The sequence below is a fragment of the Quercus lobata genome, chromosome 12 (genome assembly GCF_001633185.2).
Source record: "Quercus lobata isolate SW786 chromosome 12, ValleyOak3.0 Primary Assembly, whole genome shotgun sequence".
NCBI classification, from domain to species: Eukaryota; Viridiplantae; Streptophyta; class Magnoliopsida; order Fagales; family Fagaceae; genus Quercus; species Quercus lobata.
Genome location: NC_044915.1, coordinates 9,061,980 through 9,087,019, shown reverse-complemented (window position 1 = coordinate 9,087,019; position 25,040 = coordinate 9,061,980). Strand labels below are relative to the sequence as shown.

General features: G+C 35.5%; 3 protein-coding genes across 3 annotated transcripts; all 3 read left to right on the top strand.

The window, feature by feature from the left end:
* The first annotated feature begins 11,224 nt into the window (after nucleotides 1-11,224).
* Nucleotides 11,225-16,513, top strand: LOC115970706 (vesicle-associated protein 2-1). Its single transcript, XM_031090292.1, has 7 exons — nucleotides 11,225-11,688; nucleotides 13,522-13,592; nucleotides 13,727-13,808; nucleotides 14,137-14,252; nucleotides 14,358-14,492; nucleotides 15,323-15,397; nucleotides 16,142-16,513. The coding sequence occupies exons 1-7, from the start codon at nucleotides 11,619-11,621 to the stop codon at nucleotides 16,274-16,276; spliced, it is 684 nt and encodes a 227-aa protein (XP_030946152.1). The 5' UTR covers nucleotides 11,225-11,618; the 3' UTR covers nucleotides 16,277-16,513.
* Nucleotides 16,514-17,908: 1,395 nt separating this feature from the next.
* Nucleotides 17,909-20,101, top strand: LOC115970187. The gene is made up of 3 exons (XM_031089848.1): nucleotides 17,909-18,435; nucleotides 18,527-18,588; nucleotides 19,466-20,101. The coding sequence occupies exons 1-3, from the start codon at nucleotides 17,967-17,969 to the stop codon at nucleotides 20,099-20,101; spliced, it is 1,167 nt and encodes a 388-aa protein (XP_030945708.1). The 5' UTR covers nucleotides 17,909-17,966.
* LOC115972361 (cell cycle serine/threonine-protein kinase hsk1-like) lies at nucleotides 20,059-24,723 on the top strand. Its single transcript, XM_031092628.1, has 13 exons — nucleotides 20,059-20,354; nucleotides 20,520-20,586; nucleotides 20,691-20,753; nucleotides 21,932-21,995; nucleotides 22,090-22,183; nucleotides 22,271-22,354; nucleotides 22,438-22,527; nucleotides 22,645-22,672; nucleotides 22,907-23,395; nucleotides 23,479-23,540; nucleotides 23,766-23,875; nucleotides 23,971-24,058; nucleotides 24,146-24,723. Exons 1-13 carry the CDS (start codon nucleotides 20,169-20,171, stop codon nucleotides 24,407-24,409), a joined length of 1,689 nt encoding a protein of 562 aa, XP_030948488.1. The 5' UTR covers nucleotides 20,059-20,168; the 3' UTR covers nucleotides 24,410-24,723.
* The last annotated feature ends 317 nt before the right edge of the window (nucleotides 24,724-25,040 follow it).

Here is a 25,040-nt window from a genome sequence, read left to right as displayed (position 1 = left end):
TGTGATTCTTATGCCAACGTTGTGGGATTAGGATCCGGTACCGGGTGCATTTCACCATTTTCACTCACAAATTTTTTTTTTAAATTTTTTTTTTTTCACTTTTCACATTTTTAACTTCCACGTTTTACTTCTTTAAACTTTTTTCTTAACTTTTTTAAATCAATGGTTGAGATTGAAAGTTGCTTTTTGCAACTCTCAATCTCAACCATTCAAAGAAATTGCATTAGGTACAATACCCTAGGTATTGCATCTGATCTTAATCCAACGTTGTGGTCATCTTTGTCTTAAGGTCGTACATAGGCATGCGACTCTAGAAGATCTTCTTCGAAGTTCGAACATATTAGACCATCCAATCCAAGTGATATTAATGAATTGACAATTTTCTAACCCCATCAAACTCGAATTCAACTCAAGCTTTATCAAAATTAATGATCCATGCTTAATTTCTTTACAAAGTTTCAGAACCTTTGAATGTAATCCATGACTAAACTAAAGCTTAACTTTCAAATAATTATGCTAAGGGTCTTGTAAATTAATTGACACCTCTTGATATTTCTAATAGAGACATTTGGGTTCAAATTCCTCCTCTCATTGTAACCATTCAATTATTATTAAAAAAAATTATAGCCTTTTCTTTTTTTTCCTTGACTAGTAGGCAATAGCCAAGCATTCAATGAGAATTATTTTACAAATTGACTACAAAATTCTTCATATCTCATTTATCCTTCTTCTTAAATTGCTTGGCTGGTTTACATATTTATTTGTTTGTTTCATTTTTAAGTCCTAGAGTTAGTATAATTTTCACAAAATATTTTACAATTGTGAATCAAGGTAGTAGTTATGAATGGTAGATAATAAAATGATGTTAGTGATAGACTCAAATAAAAACATGTCAATTCAATTGTTGTATTTATAATATTACTATATAGTTTTTAATCCCAAGTCATGCTTTTTTTTTTTTTTAAATAAAGGTATCCAAACTTTTTTGAGTATTTGACTATTTTCTGGGATGTATGCAGTCCCTTGTCCCATACACATCAGGTTATTACATGAAATAATTCATTGGGAGTGGCCCAATATGTCGGTAAGAGGTTTCAAATCCAAGATTTCATTAATATCATGAAGTCTTAAGAACCACTTAGTCATCCCATCAAATCGTCCCCATATTGTATGTAAGCTTATCCAATGGCCAATACGAAGTAGGAAGTCGCTTAAGTGAAAAGCACAAATAGAAGAATATGCTGGTCTTGGCATTGACCAGGTTTTATTAGAAAAACAACTGTGGTTATGACTATCTTCCAATGCTTATTAGCACAGTTTGACGTGATTAGCCTAGTAACCCAATACTATATGCTGCTATTGATTTTAGAGATCCTATTGGGTGAACTATAGAATACAACAATCATAATAATTTATAAGAGAATAAAGGGAAAAGAAGCTATGCTATCACAGAGAAAATGAGAGAGAGAAAGGTATAGAAATTTCTCTAATTGATTGAATAATGAATCTGTACACAAAACAGAGTTATATACAGTAATCCCCAACCTCTGGACCTAAACGTCCATAACAGAGTATAACTAATTAACTAACTATCCTAATTATGAGGGAATTAGTTACAGCACGTGCAAGGATTAGTAACAACACGTGTGACTTATCTGGAACTAAAAACAATACTTAAACTACTTGTAGTTTTGGCTATCTATTTAACACCTTGTAGCTGCTGTGTCGTTCTGTTCTTCATTCCTTTCTTCTTATTTTCTGACTTCTGATTCTTCTGATTCATGTCTGCCTGATATTCCCCCTCAAGATGAGACTCGCTGCTGTGTATGTTCAACACATTCATCTTGGAAATTAAGAATCTCAACTGATGACTACTAATAGCTTTAGTAAACAAGTCAGCTAGCTGTGTATGTGTAGGAGTGAAGAACAAACGTATCACCTTGTCTTGTACTTTGTCTCTAACCAAATGACAATCTACCTCTATGTGTTTTGTCCTCTCATGGAAGACAGGGTTCTCTCCAATGTAAATTGCAGCCTGGTTGTCACAGAAAAGAATGCCAGGTTGTGGATGATCAACTTCTAAATCCTTCAATAAGGCCAGTAGCCAAGTCATTTCACACACTGTTAAAGCCATCGCCCTGTACTAAGCTTCAGCTGAGGATCTAGAAACTATAGATTGTTTCTTAGATTTCCATGAGACCAATGAATCTCCTAAGAACACATAAAAGCCTGTGGTAGATCTTCTAGTATCTACACAAGAGGCCCAATCCGCATCTGTGTAAGCTTTTAAATGCAAATCTGATTTTGATGATAAAAGAATGCCTTGACCAGGACACCCTTTGATGTACTGCAATACTTTGTAGGCTGCATCAAGATGTGGTTTTCTAGGCTTAGCCATGAATTGACTAAGTTTGTGGACTGTATATGTGATGTCTGGTCTGGTTATAGTTAGATATAGCAGCCTCCCAACTAGTCTTCTATAGACACCAGGATCAAGCAATAAATCCCCTTGAAACTTACTCAATTTCAAGTTTTGTTCCATTGGTACTTTGCTGGGTTTACAACCAGCCATGCCAGCATCTTTAAGAACCTCTATAGCATACTTTCTTTGGCATAATGAAATCCCCTTTTCTGATCTAGCCACCTCAAGACTAAGAAAGTATTTCAAAGTACCAAGATCTTTCAACTTAAAATCATGATTCAAGGAGCCTTTGAGATCTTCAACTGCCTGAATATTGTTACTTGCAATTAGGATGTCATCAACATACACTAACAATGCTATAAAAATCTGATCATACTTCTTAGTGAACAAGGAGTAATCAGATTTAGACTGCTTGAATCCATACTTCAAAATGGTGGAAGAGAATTTTGAGTACCACTGCCTTGATGCCTGTTTGAGACCATACAAAGACTTGTTGAGCTTGCAAACTAGGTTCACCCCCTTGCTGTGAAAGCCTTGAGGCAATTGCATATAAACCTCTTCATGGAGATCACCATTGAGAAAGGCATTGTTCACATCAAGTTGAACCAAATGCCAGCCTCTCACAGCAGAAATAGCAAGCAAAGTCTTGACAGTGGTGAGCTTAGCAACAGGAGAGAAGGTGTCAGTGAAATCCAGACCAGCTTGTTGGGTGAAGCCCTTGGCAACAAGCCTAGCTTTGTATCTGTCCAATGAGCCATCGGCATTGTACTTAACCCTATAAACCCATTTACACCCAATAGCCCTTTTCTTAGTAGGTAATGGAGTAATGACCCAGGTCTGATTTGCTTCCAAAGCAGCAATTTCAGATGCCATAGCAGCCTGCCAATTAGGATCCTTGACTGCTTCTTGGTAAGATGTAGGCTCAGGAATGACAGATATGAGAGAACAAAAATGGGCATAATTGGAGGATAGTTTTGAGGAGTTAAGGTAAGTGGATAAGAGGTAGTGTGTACCTGACTTGTTGGCAGAAGAAGTGAGAGGATCACTGACAATTGTGCTGCACTTAAAATCAGTCAAGTAAGCAGGGGTTTTATGTACCCGAGAAGACTTCCTCAAAGGAGCAGATGGAACAATGGTGGAATGAGGGATATGTGGAATAGAAGGAAGTGGATTATTGGTTGATAAGTCTGCAGAAATGACAGTAGTTAAATCTGCAGAAGACTGAATAGAGTGAGAAGGGTTAAGGGCTGATGAATCTGTAGAAGTATGACTAGGTAAAGTGGTAGAAGCTTCAATAGGGAAAGATGAATTATCTAAGGGAAGAATAGGATTAAGTGGATTATCAGAATGAAGAACTTGTGGCAAGGAAGAAGCAGGGTTGGAGAGAGGAAAATCAAATAAAGAAGCAGATGGTTGAGCCACTGATGGGAAAAGGTGAGGTAAAGGTATGTTAGTGTGAGGAGAGAAAGAATGAGAAGATGAGACAAAAGGAAAAACTGTTTCAAGAAAGTGAACATCCCTAGATATAAAAATCCTTTTGGTAGTTAAATCAAGCAACTTGTAACCTTTAACACCAAATGGGTAACCAAGGAAAACACAAGAGGAGGATCTCGGGTCAAATTTTGATCTGTTGTGAGATAGAGTAGATGCAAAACATAGGGAACCAAAGACTCTCAAATGAGCATAGGAAGGAGGTTTACCATAAAGCTTTGCAAAAGGAGTTTGTTGTTTCAGAATTTTGGAAGGCAGCTTATTTATGATATGGACAACTGTTAAGACACACTCACCCCAATAAGAGATAGGAACATTAGATTGAAACTTTAATGCCCTTGCAATGCCCAAAATGTGTTGGTGTTTCCTCTCCACAACTGAATTTTGTTGTGGAGTTGCAACACATGAATGTTGGTGGATAATGCCATGATTGGCATAAAAATCTTTTAAGAAAAATTCATGAGCATTGTCAGTTCTAATGCTCTTGATATTTACATGAAATTGTGTTTTAATCATGTTATAGAATGAAATCAATAGAGGTCTAGTGTCAGTCTTTGATTTAATGAGATATACCCAAGTGGACCTTGTTGCATCATCTACAATGGTAAGAAAATATCTATAACCATCATGAGTAAATTTTGCAAAAGGACCCCAAACATCACAGTGAATTAAATCAAAAGCATTGTCTGAAATATGATTAAAAGAAGGGAATGGTAATCTTTTCTGTTTAGCAATTGGACAAAGAATACAATTTTTATTGCTATGAAAGGCATGTACATCAGGAATACAGTTGTGTAAAGCATGCAGCTTATTATCAGATACATGTCCTAATCTCATATGCCACAGGTATGGCTTAGTAACACTAGGAATGGACATAGACTCTGACACAGAATTAACAAAGGAATGAAAAACAGACTCAAGAATTGAGGAAGCTTCTGAAACAGACTTGCAAGATGAAGTTGTATGCAGCAGATACAAATTGTCATGTAATTCACCCACTCCAATCGTTTTCCAACAAGTAAGGTCCTGTATAAAGCATAAATTTGAGAGAAAAACAAGGCAACAGGATAAGGTTTTGGTTAATTGACTCACAGAAATCAAATTGAAAGTGAATGAAGGAACACATAGGACATTTTCAAGCTTCAAGGTTGAAGTAACTTGAATTGTTCCTATATGTGTAACAGTGACCTTTTCACCATTAGGTAGTTGAACAAAGGTTGAAATTGAGCTAGTGATATGTGTAAATAAGGATAAGGAATGGACTATGTGGTCTGTGGCTCCAGTGTCAAGAATCCATACATCATTACCATAAGCATTTTTGTTGACAGGGTTAATAGCAAAAACTAAATGATGCAAATCTAAGGAAACATTATCAGACCAAGTATTACACACATTACCTGAAAGAGCAGAATTTGCTGAGTGTAAAGCATCATTAGCACCACCAGATGTAGATGCCTGAAAGCTGAGCATTGAAAGCAGTTGTTGATACTGCTCTGAAGTGAATGGGAAAGAATTAACCTGCTGAGTACCAGAATTGCCAGAATTGCTTTGATCATCTTTAACCAGGATTTGATTTGCCATAGCTACTCTTCCTTTTTGCTTGTAGCCAGGAGGAAATCCTACCAGTTTGTAGCATTTCTCCATAATGTGACCGAGCCTCCCACAGTGACTACACACAGGCCTCCCTTTTGCATTGCTTCCTTTGAAGTTCTTACTGTTGTTCCCTTGGAACGAATTTCCTTGGTTGAATCCTTGATTCTTGACTGCAAGAGCAGTTGATTCAACAGAAGGAATAGCAGGAAAACCCAAACACCTTTGCCTTTCTTCTTGAATCACTAAGGAAAAAGCCTTATCAATGGAAGGACTAGGCTCCATCATAAGGATTTGAGTTCTGACCTGAGAGTAAGAATCATTCAAGTCATTCAGAAATTGCATGAGAGAATCTTGATGTTGAAAAGATGCAATTTTATCATTCACTCCACAGGTGCATTTTCCACATGAGCAACACGGTAAAGGCCTGAAATTCAACAATTGATCCCAAGCAGATTGAAGATCAGTGAAAAATCCTGTTACGGTAGTAGCACCTTGCAACATAGTTGTGATTTGCTTCTGAAGCTGAGAGATCCTTGGTCCATTTGCTTGAGAGAATCGTTTCTTGAGAGTATTCCATACCTCAAATGCAGTGTCTCTGTAAATCACACTAGCAGTAAGGTGAGAAGAAACGGAATTCAAGATCCAGGATGAGATCATTGAATTGCACTTGGACCAAGCTTGCTTCTCTAATGGCGTGACTGCCATGGAAGCATTGACAGTACCATCAACAAATCAAAGTTTGCTTTTGGCATCCAAAGCCATTCTCATTGCTCTGGACCACATAGGGTAGTTATCCTCAGTTAGTGGTTGAGTAACCAGAATCGCACCTGGTGTTTCACCATGATGCAAGAAGAATGGGCTTCGTGGATCTTCCATTGGAGTCAGCTCTCGCTGAGAGGAGGAAGATGAACTGGTCTGTGTAGCTTGAGTATTCGGCGCCATTGATGAGGGCTCGAGCTCTGATACCATATAAGAGAATAAAGGGAAAAGAAGCTATGCTATCACAAAGAAAATGAGAGAGAGAAAGGTATAGAAATTTCTCTAATTGATTGAATAATGAATCTGTACACAAAACAGAGTTATATACAGTAATCCCCAACCTCTGGACCTAAACGTCCATAACAGAGTATAACTAATTAACTAACTATCCTAATTATGAGGGAATTAGTTACAGCACGTGCAAGGATTAGTAACAACACGTGTGACTTATCTGGAACTAAAAACAATACTTAAACTACTTGTAGTTTTGGCTATCTATTTAACACCCTGTAGTTGCTGTGTCGTTCTGTTCTTCATTCCTTTCTTCTTATTTTCTGACTTCTGATTCTTCTGATTCATGTCTGCCTGATATTCCCCCTATAGAATACAACAATCATAATAATTCGAGAATGAAAATAGAAAATGAATACCTTTTCACTATCTCTAGCTCTTGCATATAAAAAGAAAACATGACAGATAAGATAAACCCATTGATGACTGAGCCAGATAGCAACCAGCTCAACAAATTTATTAGGCTCTTCTTTGTTTCATATTTAAGAAAGTCCTATATATATTTTAAAGTTGAAATGTGTTCCCTGTATTCCATCTTATCACAATGAACTGAATAAATAAATGATTCATGCTTTTGCAAATATGTCACTATATGATACTTGCTTTCATCATAGCAAGAATTGTTTTTGCGTATAAGTTATCTGTTTTTTATTTCCTCATCTTTAGCAAACTTTCTTTTCATGTTAAGATTTTGAAACATACTAATCTGATCAATTTATGTCTTTTGGTTATAAATAAAAAAAGATGCTTTTGGTTTTACAGCAAGCACAGGTGGTGGTGGACCAACTTGGTATGAATTGGGATGAAAATTTTATGACAAAGCGTATATACCATTTTCAGCCGGTTTTATTGGCAGGTTACAATAAAGCACCTTGTTATTGAATAGAACGGGCCCTGACTAGTTGGTTGAGATGTTTCAAACATTTTTTTTTTTCTTTCTAAAGAGCGGTAATAATTACATACTGTGCGTACGAGATACACAAGGTCACATCAGCTAAAATCATGAGTCAAACTTGTGAAAACACGATTTTAAATGAGTGTGTAACAAAAATTGACCTCTTCCTAATATCATTGTCCGGGTTATCAACCTTCATTACCAGAAAGTTAAATTTATCAAAACGAAATACTTTGGCAAAGAAAGCCCAACCAATCAAAAGCCTAAACAAAACTCTACATGCTATTAAGTCTTACCAATGTAATCGGAATTCTTGCCAAAACGCTCACTAAATGCACTTCCTAATTGGTTAATTCCTATAGGGGATTCCCTTCAAATAATATTAAATGATTCAATTAAATATGTAGTGTTTCAATTTTATAATTTGTGGAAAAAGAGAATTGCAAAACCGTTATTTTTTTAACCAAAAGCGATCTTAACTCCATTGAAAATCACTCAGTAAAGAGATTAAAGAGAGTTTACAAAATTTTCTTATTTAAAACAAATACATTGAGCGAAATGTTACAACAAATTTCGAAATTTAAAGTATCATTGAAGAATTTTGCAATGATTTCAGCTAGATTAAATTCATCTTCCAATTAACCGGATTAATGATCTTTGAATTTTATTCACATTTAGATAGCATACTAGAAACTTAAAAGTGGATATCTGTAACATATTTGATTGAAATCAATGGTAAAAAATAAAAATTTTCCCTTAAAATTAGGCACCAAAAATTTTGGAATTTATTGGCCTCACTTTTTCTTGACATATAAAATTTGAGTAATGTTTAATTTTACACACGCAATCTTTTTTATAATATTTTTACAAATGGTTAATATTGAAATTTTTTACTGGTTCTTATCTAGACCGATTACTACTGACATCACTTTTATACTTACTCATAACTCATAATATCAGCAGTTTGTAAAGAAAATTATAGCTCTATTTTCCATAAAAATTAGTTCAAGTTCTTAAAACATGCCTTCATAACAGTAGTACAACAACAATTATGGGAACGATATATTTTTTTTGAGAATCTTATGGGAACAATATATGAAGCATCATCTCGGATAAAATGTTGATCGTTGGTACAACCAGTTTGTTAATTGGGTTATCACTTGAAGCATTGTAATATTCCAAAAACAATATAAAATAATATTTGTCAGTTACCTTTTGTAATTTAAATCTGAAATTCCAACTTCCAATCTCAATGACAACAACAAATTATGATGAATGTGCTATTGACAAGTTTCTTAACAAATAAGAAAAAGGAAAATCACCATTTCAATATTATAACCAAACTCAGTGTCTGTTTGGGAATAACTTATTTAGTTGAAAATGAAATATTTTTGATGAAAATAATGTAGATAAAGGTAAAAGTTACCTTTTGTAATTTAAATCTGAAATTCCAACTTCCAATCTCAATGACAACAACAAATTATGATGTATGTGCTATTGACAAGTTTCTTAACAAATAAGAAAAAGGAAAATCACCATTTCAATATTATAACCAAACTCAGTGTTTGTTTGAGAATAACTTATTTAGTTGAAAATGAAATTTTTTTGATGAAAGTAATGTAGATAAAAGTAAAAGTTAGCTGAATAGTACAGTGGACCCATAAATAGTATCAAAAAATACAGTGAGACTTATGAATAATAGCAAAAATAAGCTAAAATTGCAACTAAGCTGAAATTTTCAGCTTGTCCCAACGGATACTGAAAATCAATCCAATTTACTCCCTTTCTAGCTCTAGTGAAAAGCTAAAATTGCTAAACATACGCACTTTTAATTATACTCTCTCACCAAACTCAAACACATTACTTAATCCAAAGTATCATTACAAAATGGCCTACCTAATTTGTAGCTCTACTGAAAACTAAGATGCAACCTGCAAGATATTTTCAAACCTACCTAATTTGGGTGAGTGGCGATATTTACAGTGCATGTGGGGATTTTAACCAGTAATTTTTTTTTTTAAATAACATGTCTAAATTTTTTTAAAACTTAATTAATTTCTAAACATGTGTAATCATGCATCCCACGTAAGGATTACCCCAAAGTTAGAAGGAAAAATGGAAAATTTAAGTCGTTGGATTATTTATGGGTTTATATACAATGTATGAGGATAACACAAATAAAAATTTAAAAGTACTCATTTGGTTTTTCCAGCTCTATGGTTTTATAAAAAAATGTTACTGTGAAAGTAATGTCAATAATATGAGGGAAAAAAACAACTAATGTCAATAATGTAATAATGTGAAATAATCTTAATCCAATCACAACTTACTTTAACAAATTGTAAATATATCTTATAAAATTTTATATGCCTAAATGACTCTCTCTTTTTTATTTTCTTTTTGAATAATGTCACTTTTGAATTGGGTGGAGCCAATCGTGAGTGGAAGATATATCAATATCAGTGTCAAAAGGTGCATCTTCGTCGGTATATCAAAAAAAAAAAAAAAATATCAGTGTCGAAAGGTGCATCTTCGTCGGTGATGCAGGCAAATCTCCAATGGGATTAGTTAGGGAAGGGGCTCCCTTTTCATAAAGGGAGAGGAGGGCTCAACTTTGAAGAAAAAGCAAAGGGAAAGTGGGAGACAAAGATGTTTTGAAAAATGGTATACAATTTTATTTGGCGTAAAACTATTTTACAAAGATCACAACTGTGCTTTATTGATCAATTGAAAATATTTTTGGTTTTGACCAAGACTTCACACCCAAAAATACTGAAAATTTTTTTCCACCAAAGTGGTAGATTTTGCCTTAAAAAAAGGACTCGTGCTTTTTTTTTGGATGAAAAAAGGACTCATGCTTAAAGCAACGGGGACAAGTTTTCAAATAATTAAAATGAAAATGGCTGACTACCCATTTTATTATTCATATATTTAAGTGATGGATTACCTAAAGCTTCAAGTCACAGAGACATTTTAACCCAAACAAATTTTTTATCCACAAATTAAAAAAGAATCCGGTTAATGTATGCCCAGTATATTAACCATTTATTTTAGAAAAATTATCATGGAAAATTAAAAAAGTTATCAAAATAATGAACTATTTTTGGGTTTAGTTTACCTTCAATATTTTTTTAACTAAAATTTCATTTTATTTTAATGAGAAATTATCACATCACTCATTAATTAAATAAAATATGAAGATTAAAATCCACTACCACTTACCATTATATATTTAAAACAACAAAAAATATTCAATTAAAAATGTATTAGAGATAAGCCAAACCCATCACTCTTTTATTTTACTGTAAAAAATTTCTTAAAATGATCACTAATGTATACATACACGTAAATAAAATCCAATTAAAAAAAACAGAGAGAGAGAGAGAGAGAGAGAGAGGATACGTAGACGTAGTAGTCTAGTAGATATGAAAATGAAAGTAGATATACATTAATGGTGGGACCCAAATCTGAGTTCAAATAGTCTGTTTTATTTTTTCTAATTTACTCTATACTTTACCAATAAAAGCTTTTCATATATTCACATAATTAATTAATTAATTAGTATTAATATTAATTAATAATGATAATATTAATAAGTCAATAATGATAATATTTAATTAATTATGTTAACACGTAACAAATGAAACAAAAAAAATGGGACAGAAGATTTAGATTTCCCCAGTCAAGACCGACATCCTCAAACAAACAAAACAAAATAAAACAAGAAAAAACAACAACAAAAATCTCTCTCCTACATTTGAAGCGGACGTCGCTGTCGTCACTGGTTGACACGTGTGATCTCTCCAACCTACCCTCCCTCCCTCCCTTCCCTTTCTCTCAGATTGCCGCTCTGTTCTGTGATCATTATACCCATCCATCACAGACCAACACCAATCTCTCTCTCTCTCTCTCTCTAACAAACATTATTCTCTCTCTAACGCACACAAGCAACACATAATTCTCTCTAACGCACACACACAAACACAAACACACGCAAACATATTCTTTTCTTTCCCTTCTCTCTGTGTTTGTTTGTGTGTGTGGGGGGGGTTGAATGTTAGGATTCTGTGAATGACTTGGCGAGTCTCGTACAGGGTTTGATTCACTGATTCTTTGATAATTTTTGTGGTGCCAACTGAACTGAACTGACCAGACCGACCGACCATAATGAGTGCCGTTGGTGCTGGTGTTGGTAATCAATTGGTCTCTATTTCTCCTGATGAGCTCAAGTTTACATGTATTTTCCCTCTCTTTCTCTCTTCTTTTACTCTTAATTTTTCTGGGTATCTTTTATTTATTTATAATCAATTACGTTGTTTTTGCATTGCATGCGTCTCAATTGGAATTACCCATTTTTATTAGAAGTGTCAATTCTTAGCTGTGATTTATTTGTTTGTATTCATTAGACACAGGACTAAGGTAAAGCTACCCAAATGTTAATTATATAATTAAATTATTTTTAGGTGAATGTAAAAATTATTTGAGAACTATGGGATATATGAAATAATGGGTCTTTGATATTCTATCATAAGAAACTAATCCAAGTTTTCTGTTACCTAAAATCATAAAATTTGGAACATACAACATCTATGCACATGGCCATGCTGATGCAATCGTTTCTCAATGGTATTGGGGAGTTGCATGAAGAAAGAAACCATACAGTGTTGCTGGTTTTATTTACGAAGGATGATGTTGTTACCAATCAATATGTATATTTTTGATGGTTGGGGAAGAGGAGATTTGAATTTTGGACATCTCTGAGGTGCCAATTGAGCTACAAGCTATTGGATGAAGAAAGAAATGATACAGTGTTGCTGATTTTAGTTATTTATGAATGATGATGATGACGATACCAGTCAAGAAATACATATGTGCTAAAAATATTGGATGCACAGGTTTGATTGTATGGCTACATGGATTTTCAAAGGAGCATGGAAAAGTGATGATCTTCAAGTGGAAACATCAAGGATTGGGATTGGTTGTGGCAGAAATGAAGATTTTGGGTTGTGGATGTGTGCCAATACACTTTTTTTTGTACCTTGAGGATTTGATGTATGAGATGATGGCATGGGTAAGGCTTATATGGATTTATCAAAAAATAAAAAAAAAGAGGTTAAGGCTTATGTGGGGATGTTGGGATAGTGGATAGGTTCCAAAAGAAGGAATGATATGATAAGAGATAATTACATGCAAGAAAATTAAAAGGCAATTTAGAAAAATGGATTGAAGAAGTGGGTCACTTCTTCATCTGTTCTTGTCTGCTTCTCTTGTTTGGAACTACGTATGCTCTTGATTCAGGAACATTTGGTTTCTCCAGATTTGATTGTGTGACTATCTTTTCAATTGTATGTTGATGTTCTCTAAGCTAAGGAAAATCAGCTACAAATTTGTTTAACCTTGTGGATATATCTAAAGTTATGGAGAAAATTATGTGTTTTTCACTCTATAGTTAATGGAAATTTAAACAGGATTTATGACAACCTATGATTATTCAGAAGATCAAGGAGATTGTCTTTATGTGAGATGCTATCAAAATCTGAGTTTCCTAACTAATGTTTGCAGATTCCTTGCTTTGTAGTAATTTCTGGAAACATATGAAAGGAAATGGGGAAAACACAGAGCAACCTAGGGGGAGGGGGATGTTAGAATAAGAATAAGGTTACATTTGGAATGAATGGAGATGAGAGGAGAGGGGAAAGTGGTTGAAATGTACTAAAATAGGGTATGTTTATTTTGTAAGAGTTCTGAAATTTAAATAAATGAGTCAAAAATCATGTTGGATGTGGGGAATACAAATAGAATAGAAGAAAGAAAGATAATGATAGATTCACCTGGGTTGGTTCATTAAATATATGGAAAAAAAGAAAAAAAAGAAAGAAGAAGAATACTGATCAAGAACATGAAATTGAATCTGACAAAATTAAATACAACATGACTTAGATATAGGCCTGCTTCCATACGGCTATTTGGTTCCTTCGTATGCCTATGAATTTGTGTTTTTTGGTTGTTTGTTTTATAAGAATTTTATTCACGAAATTTCTTATGGATATCTTGGGATTCATGTAATCAGTTGAGCTGGAAAAGCAAAGCTACTGTGATCTTAAAGTTGTGAACAACACAGAAAATCATGTTGCTTTTAAGGTACTATCTCTATTACTATACAGAATCACAGATATAAACATTTTTATTTGTTGCTGGATATGTATTTAGCAAGCCATTCTAATTTCATATCAGTTACATATGACTTGAATGTTGCCCCTTCTTTTTTTTGCTAGGTTAAAACCACTTCACCTAAAAAGTACTTCGTGCGGCCCAATACTGGAGTTGTAGATCCTTGGGACTCATGCATCATAAGAGGTTCTTTTTAATACCTTGCAAAAATCTTTTGATAGATATTTTTTCCCCCTGCAAGTAATGACCTTTTGATAATCTATTGAACATATCTTTAGGAGAAACTGCCCAACATATAGACATGAGCAAAGTAGTGATTGGCCAATCAATGAACACCTGTTGGGTGATGGTTGGCTTTTGATTTGAGAAGTGTATTAGCTGGCACTAACTGACCATATGCTACTTGGTTGCACACTGTGAACCATAACAATATTTGTTCTTAAAATATCCTCCAATAGTCCCCGAAGATTTTCTTATTTTTATTGCTGCCGTTAACAAACTTCTTGATTTGCAGTCACCCTCCAAGCCCAACGAGAATATCCTCCAGATATGCAATGCAAAGATAAATTTCTTTTGCAGAGTACAATAGTGCCTCCAAATACTGATGTTGATGATCTTCCACAAGATTCTGTAAGAACGTTGATTTTGAGAGTCATGCTTTCGTTTGACTAGCTTGATCATATTCTGTTGAAATAATACTGATTTTGTACAGTTGATGTTTACTATTGAATCCAGTTTAATAAGGACAGTGGAAAGGCTATAGAGGAGTGCAAGCTTAGGGTTACATATATTTCCCCTTCCTCAGCTCAAGCAAACTCAACAGAAGAATCGTTGAAGGACTCCCAACTAAGTTCTGATAGTACTCACCTTGTAAGTTTTGTTGAAGTTTTTATTTTTTATGGTTCAGTTGCTTTATTAATAAGTCTGGCTTGGTAGAATATGTGGGGTATGTATGCATGTTTGTGCAGGCTGAAGTTTGTGCATGCATTTGATATATTATTTTAGTTTGTTGGGGGCATAGTTACCTGCACATATATGTTTCATCTTTTGAAAATGACTTTCAAAGAAGTACTTAGAAGCACTACTTCATTGCCTTGTATGAAATTAGCACCAAGATATCTTATCACAGACAAGCCAAAGAATGAAATCAGGGCTTTAAATGTGTGCCATACTATTCATAGAAAATCTGAGAATATTCCTTTTTGCAAGGTAGATGTGTTATGTGTTGAAAACAGCCTCATGAACTGTGCATGAGGCATTATGCTGTTCATCAGATTGTGCTTGTAAGTGGCAACAAAGTTTTCCTCCTAATCAATTTGGAGGAATCTCCTCTATCACGGTACTTGGCATTTTAGATGACCATCCACGGGTGTCTTAATTACATGACTCATGAAGTCATTTATTAAACAGATTGCATAATGATTAAAATAGGTCATGCAATTAAAAGCACACGTCAATGGTCATTTAAATTGCCATGTGATAGGTGTGAGGATTTTTCCTGGTTTGGAGGAAAATTCTGTCATACTTCTGTCCAGTTATTGATTTCTAGTTATCTACAACGAAGTATACATTGAAGCCGCTAGTTAAGTCCAACTTCTTAACATGATCATCGAGATGTTTACAGTGTGCTGTATATTTTTCAATTTACTTCTAATTCCTTTTTCCCCCTCTTTTCGTCCAAAATTTTCTTTTGCATGCAGAACCAGGCTTTGCAGCGACTGAAGGATGAAAGAGATACAGCTGCTCGACAAACAAAGCAACTGCAACAGGAACTGGTATGTATTATGTTTTTCCCTGATCTATTTGTTTTTAGTCTTATTTATTAGTTTGATGATGATAATGTTAAATCTCTCAGATTCTGCAAGTGAAGATGGTATATTTTTAAATGTACATGAGTGCATTAAACAATACCCCCCTGAAACTTTGATGACATCTGATTACTTTTAAAAGTCAACTGAAAACTTGTTATTGAGTCAGTTACCTTGGACTTATCAGCTTGACTGTTGGAATTATTGACAACGCTCTGTAGAGTAAAATGGTTTGAAAACAACAGAGTCATATAACCTGCCCTGGTTTAGCTCGATTGGTAGGCCTTAGGGTGTGCTCCCTCAAGGTCCTGGGATCAAGTCCAGGATTACCCGATGCACGGTTCTTGTGGGCAGGGTCATGCATCCGAGGTTTACTCTACAGGGGTGGGTCCAAAGAGCCCTATCTTGAGGAGGTTTCCCATCATAAATAATAAAATTAAAAAACAACACCACATTTGTATAGCTCATTCCATGATATTCTGATCAGCATATGAGTATCATATTGAAATCCTCTGGATCAATTTGATTGTTTAATTGTCTCTTTCACCTGTTGATGGGAGCTCAGAATGATCAGTGAAAGTTAATATCATCTTCATTTTTATGTGTAGATATGCTGCACAAGATAATAGAGTTTCTCTATAATTTACTCTATGAAATATAAAGCTGCTGACATTTGTGACTACTAGCTAATATATCTGTTCTCTCCAATAGGAGATGCTGAAGAGACGAAGAATTCGAAAAAGTGATCGTGGCTTCTCATTCACCTTTGCTATCTTTGTGGCACTTATTGGCATCATGGTTGGCTTCCTCTTGAACCTCTCATTGACCTCACCGTCTACAGAATGAATTGATACCTTTCAGAACTTCAGGAGATATTATTTTCACTTCTTAATTTCATTGTATAATTCTCACACTCAGTTGGATGGAAAGTTCACTTATTTTCTTTTCTTCTGTATGTTGATCATGTTAAATCTGTTGTGATCAGCTGTTTTAGAGAACAAGTTTCTATTCCATCACTCCCAATGTGGCAGTGAATATTATTCGTTTAATCCCAAATGTTAATATTGCCAACTTCATTTGACATTTCTGGCATTCTTATGGGGCTGCTTGCCAGCTGATGAAGGCTGAGTGCCACCTTGAAAGCACTGCCCCTTCAACCTTTGAGAATTAACATTCCGAGGGAACCCAGTATGATCAGATGGAGGTTAATGTGTCATCGCAAATTTTTTTTTTTTTTTTTTTTTTGATAAGCATCGCAAAAGAATTTTAATTTAGATATTGCTCAAATTCAGTTAGCAATACCTAGTATATTAGGTTTTTTAATTAAATCAAACAAATGGTTACATTGATCAATAATCTATAAACAGTGTTTTTAAATTTAGTAAACGCACATAAGAAACTTATGCAATACATAATAATAACAATAGAAATAAAAACATGTAAAACAAGTGAAGCTTAAAATATACTAGAATAGACTACGATAATGAATTTTGAATTGTAGATATTGATATTGAAATTCAGAACACTTAGGATAAAGCTAGATCCTAGATGTAAGTGGGAATTGAAGGATTGGGAATTTATGTATACGAGAAGAAATGAGATAAGGAAAGAGGAATACTAGAAGAGATGTAATAAGTAAGAAAAACGATGGTTTCTTTTTTTTGGAGAATACTCATCTTATAGAAGTTTATTTCTTATAGCTCTCCTTTATTGTCATTAATTGTCCTGTTGATTTCTTTGGTCTTTGTTGCCATTATTTTGTCTTTAATTTTCTTTCTTTCTTGACAGCTATTATTGACTTTTTGAATCACTTTTGAAATTAGATGAAATTAGAGAAATGCACTTCTTTGTATTTTATTTTTAGATAATTTTGGATGAATGCTTCGTTTCACTTTATTGCTTTTATTAAAGACACGGGAGATGAGAAATTTTTTTTTTTGGTATAAAAAATACACATTTTTGGGAAAAAAAAAAGCTATAAAAGTAAAATAACAACATACAAGTCGGAAACATAAAAAAATGTTGGCAAGCAATATACAAAGAGATGGTTACCACATGGATTTATTTACAATTTTCAAGAGAGAAGACAATGCTAGTTTGATAAAATTTGATCAAAATCTTGCTCATTTGGAATGGGTGAATTCTGGTCTAATTAATTCTGCTAATTTCATTTTCATGGGAGCGTGGTACAAAATTTTAAAAATTGGATTGCGTTGCTTTCTTTCAGACAAGCTCAAAAACGTGGCCCCCATTTTCTACTTTACTTTCTACTTCTAGTAATGCCAGTTCAAAATTTGCCAAAAACAGCAAACTATCCAAAAATCAAAAGGGTACTCCCGTCATTTTGTCTATACCAAATCTAAAACACAAAAAGAGAGAGAGAGAGAAATGGCGGGAATGTGCACGTGCCAATTCTCAAACCCTACTCGTGCCAAATTCCCGCCTCTCATTCCCTCTCTTAACATTTCTGCAAAAATCTTCCATTATTCACTGTCTAAAGTTTAAACTCCAATTTCTCTCTCAGATCTGAAGCTCTATGGAAACTCGTCTCGCAGACTCGGCTTCCGAACTCAGCCTCACCACCACCACCACCGCCACCGCTACAGAGTCGGAGAAAGCGTGGCACTTCCTCGCGATCCTCCTATCTCTAGGCCGACCGGCTCCCCCAGCCGAGCTCGCTTCCCGATGTGCCTTGTTCCGCGCCACCTCCGACCTCGTCGAGTCGCTATGCTCCATCCCTAACTCGCCGCTCTTCTTCACCGCCGATCTCCACGTCACTCTCTCCCCGCTCGCCCTAACTTCTCTCGCTCAGTTCGCCACAACTTCCAATTTGATTCACCTCTTCTCGCCTTCGCGGATCCGCATCGGAGTTCCCCAAGCCTATTGGCTGTGGAATCAGATCGATTTTGTCACAACGTGCTCTCGGAAGCGCAAACTGATTTCGTTTTCGGATTGTGAACTTTCGCCAGTGCCGAAAAGAAGAGCGATTTTGAATTACACAGTTGGTAAGGAGACATTTTTTTTTTTTTTGTTCTTTTCAAAAAAAAAAAAATCAAATTTTGTGAAAACACACTGAATTTTGATGATTAATTACAGCAGAAGAAGAGGAAAAAACGTCGTCGTGTTCGCGGAAATCAATTCAGTATGTTTGTCCAAAGGTATCTTTTTAATTTTGTTAATTTTGGTTTTTGTTGAATTTAACTTGAATTGCAATTCAAATTGCTGAAGTAATTTGCTTTTCCAATGTGAGACTATGCTAGATTTGAATTTATCACATTTGCTGTGGTTATGTGAAATTCAAGAGGATAGTTTTGTGTTGATGTATCTAATAAGGTGTTGTGCAATTGGTTAAGAGCTCCTTTTGTAATTCTTGTTTATGTGAGTTTTGACTAAGGACTCTGCGGCTTCATGTTGCTTGTGTTGAGGACTGATTGTATTTGCATGTATGTTCTCTACTTCTTCCCTTAGATGACACATCATCACTCCATAGGTACTAAAATCTGCCACTTTAAGTTTGTTAAGGGCTAAAAGCGATCACTTTAAACTTCAGGAACTAAAATTGTTCACGAGTTAAATTTTAGAGACAAATGATGTATTTTGACCTTAACTTATTCATAAAATAAAATAAATAAAAATAAGATACCTGCCTCATTATTGTAACAGACGTACAGTTGCTAGAATTATCTTATGAGACTGTGTTGGCTAATCCTAATCAGTGTGAAATGTCCAAATGCAAGTGATTTGCATCTTTTATTGTCAGTGCATGACACTAGTGTTCTACTGTATAATGAAATGGCCTTCAATACTGACTTTGTTTGGGTGACACCTCTCTCTCTTTCTAGAATAACAAGTGTGGTTTTCATGAAATTGTGTGTGTTTTCTTTTTTTCCCCTATTATTTTCTATTTTGTTTGAAGCAAAATTTCGTTGGGCCTTTTTGTTTATATTATTTCAAGAAAATACTTGTTTCATTTAATGAGGTGCAAGCTAGCAAATTACTCTTCCAGATAGCTTTTGAATCATATCATTCATTCAGGTGCAGCTTCAAATGGCTGACGATATTTGTAGGAGCATAAACATGCAGCCGAGTAACATGTCAGTAATGGTGAATAAGTTGATGCTCACACCCTCCATGTTTGCCAAATCCAGTGCTGGTCAACTAACTTGTAAACTGAAGAACCTGGAATATGTAGAGGGTGACATTAATTCAAGCATACTTCTGCAAAGGACGGTGACTAAATCAATAACAGCATGTGAGCCTGATCCAGGAGCCACTCTTCCAGATACCATTTTGGACCATCCATTTCTGTGTGAAGATGCTAAAATAAATGATTTTGATCTCGGAAGTATAGCGAATCTTGATGCCAGATGTTGCCCACTAGAGGCTAGGGATGTTAATGATGCTTCTAAAGCTAGACAAGTTATAGTGTTTGAAAATGAAAGCATTATGGAAGGCCAGGAGGAAGAAGAATTTGTGGATTCTGTAACTCTTAAAGGGGAAACAGAAAACCCTTTACGCCTGTTTAATACTGTTCTTTTGGACCTTTTGCCTGAAAATGATTTGAAGAATGTGAATTCTATTGATATGATGTCTTTAAACAAAGAGCAAAAACCTACACATTTAGCAAAAACCTACACATTTGGAAACCCGGGCTGTCTCTCCAGGAGCTGATCTCTCTGTAGCTCAGAAGCAGTTGTCAAAACCCTCTGCCAAAACAAAGGCAAGTCACAAGGATGGGATGGCTCCAAGACTGCATGCTCTGTCAAAGTCTTTAGAGCATAGTAAAGCTGTTGATTCTCTCAAAAAGAAGCAGCAGCATAGAAGGGATCAAACGTCAGTCAGCATGGCGCAAAAATTAAAGCGTAAATATGATGACATGCGTATTCAGGAAAGAAGGGGAAGCTCTACTTCTGTTTATCCCAAGGTAGCTCCAATCTGAAATATCCATATCTTATATTGTACTTGGTGGTCAACATCTATGTCCAGCTGCCTGGGTCTAAATTTGAGCTAATTTTCTGACCAAAATGGGAATAAATGAACTTATCCGCTGAGTTTTAGTTGTTAATGACTATAGATGCTTACTTTGTAGGATCAACAGGAGCCAAAAGCACTTCCAGACTTTGATTCTTATATAGTAGTAGAAGAAGAAGGTTCAGGTATCAAAAGCTTTGATTCCCTCCTGGTATCTTTCCCACATTTCTGGCAATCCATTGATTGTTATGCAGGTCATTGATTGATTTGTCTGATCCCAAACTTGCAGGTGGTTATGGCACTGTTTACAGGGCAAAGAGAAGAAGTGATGGAGTCACTGTTGCAATTAAATGTATGTGAGACAACATTATATGTCATGCCATTGACTGTTTTAGTCCTGGAATCTGTTTAGCTGCACATTATCACTAAAGTGCCTGCAATCTTGGACTTAATTTGACTTCTTTTTACTTTTCTTACTTCAATGTGAACTACGATTAAATCCAGTAAAACTGGAATGCACTGGGGCCTAAACTGCCATTACAAGTGAAGGGGGGGGGGGGGTGTTAGATTTTCTCATCAATAGAAAAATTGCCTAGGATTTGTAAATTTCCCATTTGCGATTCTGTAACATTGGAAACCAAGCCTTCTTTGTTTTTGTTTTTATTTTTTTTATTTTTTATCAAAGATGATGTTCCTATCTAGAAACGGTATTAGGATTTATTTGAGTTTGTTCTCTACATCTTGCTCTTTCTTGTAGTTTTCTCTTCTGGTTGTCTGATATGGAAGGCTATGTTCATTTGATCTAGTAATCCTATGTAATCAACCTAGACTAATTTAGTCATTATAGGGGCTGTATGGTTTCATACTAAGGGTATGGATTGCATACTAAGCATATTGGCATATTCTTTTGTGTTCTTACAACAACCATTTGGAGTTTCTGCTTATTGCATCCCCTCATACATAAGCTTTCATGATGGAATCACTTTTAAAGTAGACTTTTTCAATTTTCACGAGTCTAAAGAATGTGAAACACTTGTGTTGGACATGATATGACCTGGATTTAGGTATGGGAGAATCTGGGATTTATCAAACTCACCAACTTGTCATTCCTGACATTGATGCTCAACAACTTAAATGAGGAAGAAAGTTCCCTCAACCTCAAGTTTGCTTTGTTTCTAAGTAGCTCTATATGAGTGAAGTGCCTATGTCGGACATCCTAAGTTACATATGTACTTCATTTTTGGCGTGGTGTAGAACTTAAATTGGTTGTTAGATCTTTAGCCATATCTCTGTGTTCAAATATTCTGAGAGTAGAAGAGTTTGACACCTAGACACATACTTTCACCCAACACTCAAAACCCAAGTCTATGTACTGTAGTGTAGCCAATATTATCATAAAGAATGCCGCCACTGTTTGTCTTCTGTAGGAATAGTGACATACTAGAAGTATGAGAAACTTGTCAAAAGAACAAGAAAATGATCAGAGTACAAGATTACTCCCTGATCTCACGTATTTTAATGGCTCTGCAGGCCCACACACTAATGCTCATAGGCGCCATGTTAGCAATGAACAGAAGATGTTGGAACGGTTTGGGTAAGGATTTCATGGAAGTTCATTTATATGAACTGCATTGTGTTTTGCAGCCAACAAGTTGTGATTTAATATGCAAGTTATTGTTTTAATTCAGGGGTAAAAACTTTATTATTAAATATGAAGGCTGTCTCACGAATGGAAATTCCGATTGCTTTGTTCTAGAGCATGTTGAGCATGATAGGCCTGAGGTAATTATTCGATACTCGTTTCTTTTTCTTTTTTACTTTCTTTCTTTCTTGTCTGATCATGGATGTTGACTTTGCCATAACTCTCAGGTACTAAAGAAAGAAATTGACGTGCTTCAGCTCAGATGGTATGGCTATTGCATGTTCAGAGCACTTTTGAGTCTCCATAAGCAGGTAAATACCTATATGTTTTATTTGAATTCATGTACTTTTTGCATGACTAGGGATTCTTAGAATTTTTGTTTCTGCATTTGCAGGGAATAGTTCATAGAGACGTTAAACCTGGCAATTTCCTTTTCTCTCGTAAGGCCCATAAAGGTTATCTCATCGATTTTAACCTTGCCGTGGTTAGTTACACTTCTCTTGTTATTCTAATTTTTGTATCTAGTTTATTTCTGCTGAATTTTTCCCTCATAGATTATAACCTGTTGGGTTACTACTGTGTTTCTTTATATGTTTGACAGGATTTGCATCAAAAGTATGGAAACACTTGTAAGTCTTGGTTCCTCTCAAGTTTTGTGTTTTAATCTACCGATGGACTGGATTTAGTATAAGTAACACTGGACTGTGTACACCTCCAATTTTCTAAACCAACACTCCCCCCCCCCCCCGCCCCCCTCCTCTTAATGTGAGAAAAAGGGAGTGTCTTTGTTGTCTAATGTATTCTGCTCTTACTTTCACAGAATCAAACTAAAGCTGTTGCTGCTCATTTGTATACATTTACAGGCAAATCAAGGATGGGATACGATTTAAGCGTCAATCGTGTTATGGTTCAGAATGCCAAATCTACACCTCCAACCAAAGGTGGGAAGTTCCCAGCTGCTAAAACTATGCAAGCAGTCAATCAGGAGACAACTAAAGTCTCCAAGTCAACTTTAGATCCTAAAAACCTGAAAAAAAAGGGGCATGTAATCAAAAGTCAAGGTGCAGATGGCTCAGGCATAACCTCTGTGAAGGATGTGACAAGCACCAGGACTCCTTCAGCAGAAAGGCGGAGGGAACCTATGCCATGCCAAGGTAGGAAGGAGCTCATCAGCCTGTTACAGGAAACGATGCAGAGTCCAAATCATGAAGCATCAAGTGTTCCAGCCCCCATGAGAAAGAGAGTTGCTGCCACTCCTGGAAAAGTGGATAGCAAGCTTGGCTATATTACTCCCATGCCCCTGCATTCATCTGTCATTGGTGTTGCTGGTGCTGGCTTAACAAAGAAAAGAGGTGTGTTACTTATAGCAATTGAGACAATTTTGGATGGAAGTAAACTGTATTCTTCCTATTGATCCCGTTTAATTTGTTGTTAGGGGATGGAAAGCACAAGAGGGAAGGTCCTTGTGTTGGAACCAAAGGCTTTCGGGCTCCTGAGGTGAAAAATATAATCAACCTTAATGACTGATTAATTTGATCTGAATTTTTTCAAATTGTTCCTACCCTGACACTCCGGAACTGTTGCAGAATCATGCTGCCTGGTCTTAAAATTAAGATTCTAGCAGAGAGAGCTGCAAGCTCATTTATCAATAGAATTGTGCTTGATTTTTGTTTTCAAATAGGATTAGAGAAGCTCATGTTTTGGGTTGAGTGATTGGTGCAGGTCCTGTTCAAATCTCCACATCAAGGCCCGAAGGTTGACATCTGGTCTGCTGGGGTCACCTTACTATACCTGATGATTGGAAGAATGCCTTTTTTCGGAGATCCTGAACAGTAAGAATCATTGTTTTCTTTTTTTTAAAGGTTTTATGCACTTAGTTTTCCATCTCCATACTCCATTTGGCCAACCATACTACTGCTGTTGTCAGGAACATAAAGGAAATATCAAAGTTTAGGGGCAGTGAAGATTTATGGGAAGTTGCCAAGCTACATGACCGTGAATCCTCATTCCCAGTGGTATTCATCATTCATATTACAATCTGTTCAATGATATATAAATTAGAAGACACCTTGTATTGAAGAATGTCATTTTTGTTGTCACAGGAACTCTATGATACACAATCGTTGCCATCTACAAAGCTGAGGGATTGGTGTGAAACCAACACAAAGAGACCAGAATTTCTTGAGGTAATCCCAAGATCGCTCTTTGATCTTGTGGACAAGTGTTTAACAGTAAACCCTAGATTGAGGATCAATGCAGAGGAAGCTCTCAAGCATGAGTTCTTTGCTCCATGCCATGAAGCTCTGAGAAAGGAGAGGCTTTGCAGGCAGGGTTTCAGCCTGGACTCTAGAACTAGCCATTCTTGACATGGACAAATTAGAGTATCAAACCTGTGAAGAATTCTGGAGAGCAAGCTTGATCAGCTTTGTGGAGGCTCTTTGTGTTCTAAACCTGCTTGTATGTTAGTTCTCAGTGCACCAATGAGCTCTAGCAAATCGCACATCCCCTCCTTGTAAGAGCAAGGTGGATAACAAGGTCTTGGGTTCAAGATCCAGCCGATGTATGTGTAACTTACCGATAAAAAAAATGTAGGTTAGCTTTCAGTCTTTAGGCTTATCATAGCAATTTCTGTTGTAATTTTGTACAATATCAACTGTCTGTTCCATTTCAATTCTTTTTATACCTTGTATAGTTTCTTCTTATAGTGTTATAATTTTTTCAATGGTATGAAGAGTTGCAAAGATATGTTTGATCCAAATTACAAAAGGAGCAACCATGCAAATTGTTACTCCCTATAATATGCATTTAGATGTTATTTATGCTGCCACTTCCCCCTTTGTTATATCATTGAATTATCCTCTAGACTTATTATATTCATAAATGCTCTTGACCGACCTCTATCTTTGAATGTGACCTGAATAATAGTAGGTGGCCTCCTTTGCAAATCAAATTCTTTTCAAAGCCACCGGCTGAATTCCACTTTGATGATAGATTATT

Coding starts and splice junctions, on each gene's coding strand:
- LOC115970706 (XM_031090292.1), top strand. CDS start 11,619: ATGAGTGCCGTTGGTGCTGGTGTTGGTAATCAATTGGTCTCTATTTCT. Junction 13,593..13,726: donor AAAATCATGTTGCTTTTAAG/GTACTATCTCTA, acceptor TTTTTTTGCTAG/GTTAAAACCACTTCACCTAA. Junction 15,398..16,141: donor AGCAACTGCAACAGGAACTG/GTATGTATTATG, acceptor TCTCTCCAATAG/GAGATGCTGAAGAGACGAAG.
- LOC115970187 (XM_031089848.1), top strand. CDS start 17,967: ATGGAAACTCGTCTCGCAGACTCGGCTTCCGAACTCAGCCTCACCACC. Junction 18,436..18,526: donor GATTTTGAATTACACAGTTG/GTAAGGAGACAT, acceptor GATTAATTACAG/CAGAAGAAGAGGAAAAAACG. Junction 18,589..19,465: donor TTCAGTATGTTTGTCCAAAG/GTATCTTTTTAA, acceptor TCATTCATTCAG/GTGCAGCTTCAAATGGCTGA.
- LOC115972361 (XM_031092628.1), top strand. CDS start 20,169: ATGGCTCCAAGACTGCATGCTCTGTCAAAGTCTTTAGAGCATAGTAAA. Junction 22,355..22,437: donor TTTTGAGTCTCCATAAGCAG/GTAAATACCTAT, acceptor CTGCATTTGCAG/GGAATAGTTCATAGAGACGT. Junction 22,673..22,906: donor TCAAAAGTATGGAAACACTT/GTAAGTCTTGGT, acceptor ATACATTTACAG/GCAAATCAAGGATGGGATAC.